Source organism: Lupinus angustifolius, unplaced genomic scaffold (assembly GCF_001865875.1).
Source record: "Lupinus angustifolius cultivar Tanjil unplaced genomic scaffold, LupAngTanjil_v1.0 Scaffold_58_20, whole genome shotgun sequence".
NCBI classification, from domain to species: Eukaryota; Viridiplantae; Streptophyta; class Magnoliopsida; order Fabales; family Fabaceae; genus Lupinus; species Lupinus angustifolius.
The window spans coordinates 33007-41936 of record NW_017722813.1 but is presented as its reverse complement, the minus strand read 5'-3'; the positions used below and the strand labels follow the sequence as shown (position 1 = coordinate 41936).

At 30.5% G+C, this 8930-nt stretch overlaps 1 protein-coding gene across 1 annotated transcript; it reads right to left on the bottom strand.

The window, feature by feature from the left end:
- Positions 1-238: 238 nt before the first annotated feature.
- On the bottom strand, positions 239-3895 carry LOC109339114 (UDP-galactose/UDP-glucose transporter 3-like). Its single transcript, XM_019576504.1, has 7 exons — positions 3700-3895; positions 3496-3593; positions 3268-3398; positions 2546-2576; positions 1853-1956; positions 1631-1752; positions 239-908 (listed from the first exon to the last, which is right to left on the bottom strand). Exons 1-7 carry the CDS (start codon positions 3801-3803, stop codon positions 500-502), a joined length of 999 nt encoding a protein of 332 aa, XP_019432049.1. The 5' UTR covers positions 3804-3895; the 3' UTR covers positions 239-499.
- Positions 3896-8930: the final 5035 nt, after the last annotated feature.

Below are 8930 nucleotides of genomic sequence, written 5' to 3'. Positions count from 1 at the left end.
CTGCTATGAAGCATGCAACCATATTTAGATTATACCAATCTTTTATTCTCCCTACAAGGAAAATAAACTAAACTAAAACATTTTTTTGTATAAATTAAAAAAAAACAGTGCAAGCAAATTAGTAATGCTCAGTCCACTACTTAGTAAGTTTACTTTTAACATTCAAGAAATACTGAGATAATCTCCCTGAAAACAAGAGATGAAGTTGATAGTCTGAAAACACATCTTTGCCCTGGTATGCTATAAAACTAAAAGTAGCTCTTCATTATGATACACAAACAACTAATCCTTAGCACAATCAATAAGAAAATGGGATCTCACCTATTAACTTTGTACCTCTCAAAGAGGATCTATTCAGTTACAATTGCCAATATTCCTATGTATAAATCTTAATTTGGTTCATTGAACCTTAAAGGTTTTAGTGATATAGCAAGAGGGTTGAAGGGTAAAATAGCTACACAATAGCATTAACGTTTGAATTAAATATTGCTTAAGGGCTTCATGTGGCTTTTCTCTTCTTCTGCAATCTCTGCAACTTCTGCCACTTGAGGTAGATCTGGTACGACAATCCAGAGAATACCATAAAAACACACCCCCATTGCTTTGTTGAGAGAGGATTCCCACTCAATAGCGAAGAAATCACAATGCTAGCAAATTTGCGAGTGGTAGTGATGGTTGTGTTAGCCAACGAGCCAAATCGGCTTATAGTCAAGAAAATGAAATTCTGGCCCACAGCACCACAGCAGCAATAGAGAAAAATATCCCATGCTGCCTCTGGATACTGTCTGCAAAAGTGAACTGCCTCAAATCCACTGCCACGGGGCCATCCAAACATGTAAATCATATTGTATATGGTTCCCCATAAATTCATTCCCAACATTATAGTCCAAGCACTTGTTTTTGGATACCTGAGTAAAACAAAAAATCAACGAATCTGTATGAGTTGTTCGCAATTAAAATAGTCATTTGCCATACCATGCCTAATAAACAGAAACTCAAACATTGAAAGCAACAACAGGCCTCATAGTTTTTTCCAAAAAGCCACATCACATACTTAGTGTTGTTTACCACTTAACATATCAAGTTATCTACTAGAGACAATTTTAAGCCAATATTTCCAGTCAACAAGCTAAATACGAAAGCCTAAGATTCTAAGCCTATACATTACGGTAATATGGTTCTCTTCTTCAGATACCAATATTGACTTATTCACTGACAAAAAAATCTAACAGAATTAATGTAATACTAGTTCACCTTCATAGCTGGATTAAAAGACAAAATCAAAGAGATACAATCCAGGAACTGTCCAATATTTCCCATAGATTAAAACTTCAGGTTTGCAGAAGAGGGGTCTAAAAATATTATTAAGAATGTTTATGTTTTTTCAAACACCTAAGTGTACAAAACAAGTCAAACAGTAATGAAGATCATAACAAAATAAACATTTATAAGATAAACTTTACGAATGCAGATTCTTGTCCACTGTCCAAAAGAGTGCATAGCAAGGTATAGAAAGAAGTGAATAAGGAAAGAGGAAGTGTAAGTGTAAATTGCATAGTTTACATGCTATTAAACAGACTGGATTTGCTATATGCCAAATCAAAAGAGGGAAAAGCTTCTCTAATATTACCTTGCTTTTAAGGAATCCTGTGTTGCATTAGTAAATCCATCAAAAGCAAGGTTCAAGAAACATAGCCCATAACCAAGGGGAGCATTTGGATGAGCCAGCTTGCTGATAGTCTTCGAGCTAGTCTGTAATGAGCATAAGCAAAGAAGGTGAGCTGCATTCATATACCACAAAAATTCCTAAAGAAGGTCGGTGAGAGTTCTGTTATTCTGAAAACTTCCTAACCTTTAGAAGTGCAAATGTTGATACACCTCCAGCAACAAGGAATGTGCACAGGTATTCTGGAATAGTGTATCTTATACTATATACCAGAGTACCCATCAGCATAACTGCATTAAGGTAAAGTGAACAGTTTGTTAGGCAGATATGAATATTTAAAAATCAACAAAAATGATTAAAACATATTTCTATCATCTTTTCTGCTGAATGATTAAATATCAGAATCAAGCACAAGCACTTCCGTTCTAAAGATGGTAAGGTAAACAATAATGAGTGAATGAACTATTTTCAGCCTGCCCTTGTGTGAAGAAGAAAGACAGCATACTAATTACTAAGTAAAAGTTTAAGGTACATATCAATATGGGTTATCCATTCAAAAGAAGTATAATATTTCAAGGCTTCAAGTATAGGAGCATGTATAAGAACAACAAAAATCTCAAAAACTACAATGATCTATGACTATCCATCATTTGGTAAACAGTAAATATTCACTTCCATTGGTTTAAAACTCAATCAAGTGAAAATTTACCAACTAGTTTTCCTTAATTCCCCAAGGATAGGAAAAACAAATATTGAAGCACTTCAGCACAGAATATGATTAATGCAAGAATAGTAAGCAAATAAAATAAACATCAACTAATTTTCATTGCTTCTTTAAAAATAACATGCTCTTATGGGTATCAAGCACAAAGTACAAACCTGGAATCATTTTCGATGACTTTGCCAAGACCTGCAAATAGAAAAAAATATCACTGCCCATTAAAATCCCCATACCCATAACATTCAGAAAAACAACAATCGGCATAGCGTGCAGGATGAAAATTCATGAATGACCTCTTTCATTGATAAATTAAAGAAAGACAATGGAAAGAGTAATGTTGCATATGAACAAAGGCATGCTTATGACATGAATAAATACAATGACCATTCCGTATAGGTGACCCATTGTGCAAAATCAAACACCATCCTTAACATTTGAGTTAGATTTTAATGAACTGAAAGTGTTTTTTTGTTTTTTGCAGAATCCTCCACTCTTAGCATTTAATGAGTTTTACTCATTAAATGACGTGGCACAAAATCATCACATGTATAACACAAAATTGAATGACAGTATAATCTTAACCTTATACCAAATAAATTTAGGTAAATGCTAACCATTAGTTAAGTATAATCAAAAGATGGAAAACTTTATTGACAATTGTACATTTTAAATTTTAAACATAATAAATGCACCACTATTATTTATAGTAGAACATTATCGAGCCAGTTGATCCATGAAGCTAGGCTTTTAACTATTGTTGCAGTATATAGTTATATACAACAAAAAAGTTTCATTCCTTAACCAGTGTTCTATTGGTTAACCAGATCCTTAACATAATACAATTTCAAAAAAGAAAGTATAGAACAAAAACAAATCATACCTGAGCAGGGTAACTAATATACTTCAAAGCTTCAATTCCCATAGCTGGACCAATAGTATTGGTAATACCAGCACTCCAATAAGACCGCCATGGTGCCCCACCAGATTCTCCATTAGACCAAATCTTTATCACTGTATTCACACAAACAACAATTCAACCAAATCAAAATCATATTCCAACACTACATTGCACTTTAACATAGCCAAAAAAAATACACTAGAAACTCACTTATATATGACCAGATTAAGCACACTACATTCTGCGCCAAGTTCAGAAACGCAAGGTGCTCGAACCTCTCACCGTTTGGACCGAACCGTTTCGTCGATCTGAACGAAAATCAAATAATCGAAAATGTTAGTGACAGAAAAGGAACTATAAATTAGATACGTTTATATTTTGGAGAAAGGGATCGGAGAAAACGGTTATGCTTACAGAGTTTCCTGAAGAACGCCTTGGTAGATGTAAGCGGACCAGATGCCGGCGACGCAGAAAGCGAGGACCAGGATGCGGCGGAGGCCGGTGGCGTGAGCCTCCATGAGATGCGGTGGTGGAACAATGAGATGAACCGGTTTTTTTGTGAACCGGAGTGTGGAAATTAATGAGGGGAAGATCGGAGAAGCAATGTGGGAAAAAAAGAGATTAGTGAAGTTTTAAAGCTACATAGATTTGCCACGTGGAGGATTTTCATTGGATGTTACACGCCATCGCGCTCCTCATTGGATGCGCTAACGCATACCCGCGTGTTCTCTTCTCGTTTAAAAATACTTGAATATGACTTTCTCCCCCAAAATTTATAATTTTTTTCTAATGTTTTACTCATATATCTTAATCTGTATTGTTTTAAAAAATCGGATATGAAAAATACTAACATAAAATATTTAATTCAAAACATAAAAATAACAACACTAAAATCATTATAACTTTAACTTTTTTTTTAGTATTAGTAAGTGTATTTTCACTTTTTAAATAAGAAATTAATTTTTCGTTTATAGCCCTAATTGAAGCGATAAAAACATGTGGATTATATTCCCATTGATTTTTTCATAAATATTTTCCTATCATTTCGTCAATACTTGATTTATGAAAAAAAATTAGTTATATGTAAGTCTATATTAATAGAATTAAATAACGTTATTCACACCTTAATATATACATATGAGATATAAATTGCAAATGAATTATTATCTGAGAACAAAGCTATCACATTTTATATATTTTACATATTTTACACATTTTGCATATGTTGAATTGTTTCTCAACATGTGTATATTAGTTTGTTAGCTAGTTAGTTTACACCATAAATAAGGTTTTTCATGCCTATATAATTCAATGAGAAAATTTCACAATATTCATTTTATGCTTCCGTATTATTTTCGCAATATGGTATCAGAGCCTTTGTCCTGATGACATTGGTTACCGCTGCGCATTCTCTACAATTATTATTTCTTTATTCTAATATTCATCTTCATCGACATCACACTCCAAAGAAGTAATTATTATTATCTTCTAGTTCTCCTACCAAGGTAGTCTCTTTCTTGCCATTACCGATATTGCATTACTTGGAATCCAAGAAAGCAAGAATCAAAAGTTGAGTTTGTTTACGGTGGATAATAATAATAATAATGCAGAAGAAGCAACACCAGAATCACCAACTTCTCATCTTGATCTTCCCTACCATGGTGACCTTCTCCACCAACCCATCACATATAACCTCACCACCCATACCCCATCACCATTCCATTAAACATTGACATTGATCTCAACTTCAACATTGCAACACCAATATCAATGTCATCTCCTTCATCTTGATGGTGTTGACCATTCAATTTATTCACAAATTTGGGACAAATATGAAGTCCTTTAGCAACAAAATCAACAAGATCAACAAGAACAAGAACAACAACAACAACAAGATCAACAACAACAAGATCAAGTGATTGAGAAAATTCAATCACGTTAGGATTGAGATTCTGATCCATTACATTGTCATGATATCAAATCGAATTATCAAGCTGAAGTCATTGTCATTTACCCTCCAACTTGAGGGAGGCTATTAGAGAACAAAACTACCACATTTTACATATTTTACACATGTGAATTGTTTCTCAACATATGTTTATTAGCTAGTTAGTTTACACTATAAATAAGGTTTTTCATGCCTAGATAATTCAATGAGAAAATTTCACAATATTCATTTTATACTTCTGCATTATTTTCGCAATATAAACTTTACACAAAAATCAAACAAACTAACTTAATAGAGATTGGCCCCATGCAGTTCACAACCCTACCTGCAATTGTAATAGATAACCTCATTTTTAAATCTGTTATAGTTAGTGTGAGCTTATTCAACAGTTTTTTTATTTATCTAAATATAAATTGTCTATCACTTCTTAAGGTGGAAAAGGAAATGGATAGTTACTAGTAGATATGTCATATGAGTGAAAATATAAAGAATGGGCAAACTATTGTGCAGTCATTTGCTTAAATTTGAATATGAAAATCCACGTTTGAACCAAAGGTTTTTATTTGACTCTAATAACCTATGATGATTTGGTCATTCATAACTGAGGGTTTCTGATATTGATACATAACTTATTGTTTAGCTATAGTACGTGAAAATTTTAGGTTCACAGTGACCCTCTCTTGATAAATCACTTCTGAATATCATTCTAAAGGGTATTGTTGACTTTTTCCAACATATATCTCTACTATTTGTAACTAGAGAAAAAAGTATCTATGAGATACTGTAGTAAAATTGTTAGGTAAATATGGTGTATAACTTTTTAAAATATTACCAGAGTAGTATATTTTTTCACTGGTACGCACAAGACTTTTTTCTTCTTAAAATCATGGACACCATCCACAATTTTACTTTTTCTCTCTCTAAAGTTATGGATGATATCCACAATTTCACTTTTTCCCTTTTCTCACCCCTAAAGGCTGTGAAGCTTGAGTAGTATGTTGTAGTGGATACTATCCACGAGTACTACATAACCAGAAAACACTACAACATTCTTTATTCCTTCTTATTTTCTCCTAATTTCATTCATTCTTTCTATTCATTTGTTTGCCTTCCTTGTTTATCTTCAAGGTAACTACATTACTTCCATAAGTATAAGTATTATTATTATTATTATTATTATTATTATTATTATTATTATTATTATTATTATTATTATTATTATTATTATTATTATTATTATTATTATTATTATTATTATTATTATTATTATTATTATTATTATTATTATTATTATTATTATTATTATTATTATTATTATTATTATTATTATTATTATTATTATTATTATTATTATTATTATTATTATTATTATTATTATTCTAAAATCTATAATGTTTATAATTTTATACTTTCATGAGCAATTTATTTCACCAATTTATCGATTAGATAATATTTTGAAAGTCTATGGACATTAGTTTTAGTCAATTTGTAATGAAGAATATTAGTCTCTTACTCGGGACTTTCATTCATCCCTAATCATGTTATGAAATGAACTGAAAGACCAAAAATTACACAGATACATAATGAAATGGATGAAGTTCAATCTCAACAGATTAGAAAATGTGGATGATGTAGGGAAAAAGGCCATAACAGGAAAAAATGTCCATTCCGAATGAGGGAAATGGGTGAGAGTTCTAGGCAACCTGTTAATGATAAAATTATAAATATCATAGTATTCAGAATAATAATAATGCTTATACTTATGGAAGTAATATAGTTACCTTGAAGATAAGCAAAGAAGACAAACAAATGATTAGAAAGAAAGATGAAAGATTATAAGAAAATAATAAGGAAAAAAGAATGTTGTAGTGTGTTTTCTGGTTATAGTGGGAAGTGATATATGTAGGGTTTAGGAGAGAAAAAATGGAAAAAGTGAAGTTGTGGATACCATCCATAACTTTAGGGGAGAGAAAAAGTGAAATTGTGGATAATGTCCACAATTTTAAGAAGAAAAAAGTCTTATACATACTATCCACGAGTTTTGTGAAAAATGCATTACTCTGGTAATATTTTAAAAAGTTACACCAAAAACGTAATAAACAAGTCAAAATACACTAGTTGTGTAAATTTTCCCTAATGAGTGTATTTTTTTATTCTATCATTTATAAAGTTTTGAAAAGCTTTCTATCCCTAGCAAGTTGCTAGAGCATGATTGAACCAACTATTCAAGAATGTCCTACATTCTTTCTTACTTAACACTACAATATTTTCCCCTTCAAATAATGATTTTTATTTTATTGGTAATAAAGCATTGTATTCCATATAGGCAACAAATGTTGGATATGATAGAAATATAAAATGAGAAATGAAGAAGTTGAAGATTCATCATTCATGGTCAATTCACAGTTGCCAAACCAATTACAATCCAATGAATGAAAAGGTCATGAATCGAGCAGATGGATACCTTTGATTCTCCTAATAGGTAGGAAGTTATCAATGCATTCACATGTACGGGAAAATACATGATTAAGAATATATATATATATATATATATATATAATATTACTTATGAATTTCTATGATTCAAACATATTCAAATACATAATAAAAATAAATGATAATGATGTTGTGAAACTTTCTATTAAATCAAAACTCATGTAATAGTAGCACAACAAACATAGAGCATACAAAAGATTTAGTAAAAGATAGTTTTGAGGGAATAAAAATAAATAAATGGATTGAAAAACAACACATTTGATGTTGGAAAAATAATCTAATAAATAAATGATTCCATTCAGAAATAAATACATTTAATACATTTGATGTTGGGAAAATAATCTAATAAATGAATGATTTCATTCAGAAATAAATACATTTAATACAAATATTAATAATAAATGAATAAACGTATTGAAAGAATAAATTAATCAATACAATTTTATTATTAAAGGCATATTACAAATATATTATTACTTAAAAAACTAATAAATATGTATTACAAATAATTTGAATTAATTTATTATATATAGGTAATAGATAGAATAGAAAGATAGTAATAATAAATACTAAATAGATTTTGATGAAAAAAAAGGTTTGATTCAAGTTTTTTTATAAAATAAAATCTGAAAGGAAACTCTTTTCAGAGGTTGAATAATTTGAAAGATTAGAAAAAAATTAATAATATTTTTTAAATGAGAAATTTTAGAAAATGAAATGTTTAATATGCTTGAGTTGAAAAAATGACTTAAGTTAATGTCACTTGTATTTAGAAGAAATTAATAGGGTCATGACACATGAGAGATGAGGTGCATTGCCCATAGAGAAAAACTTACATAGAGATGGAACTAACACATCATATTTGGAGACATATACATTTATGTTTGTTAGTACTATCATTTAACAATGATTGAGGTTTTTGGGTAGGACTCCCCATGAGCTAACAAGTGGCGAGTAGTAAATGTTAAAATGTGATTAGTGCACTGGAACAGAAAAGTCACATGAATTAAAATAAATAGTCATATTTTTTTAGTGCCTGAGAGTCTATGATAAAAGCATAGACTTGTTTTGGAAGAAAAAAGTGAAGGAGAATATAACATTTGTGGATGAGGAACAATTTTTTGGGTACAAAATTAGTTCATTTTCAATACTTCATAAATAGGGGAAGGAAATAATAAATGTAGTATTTAAAATGAAACGA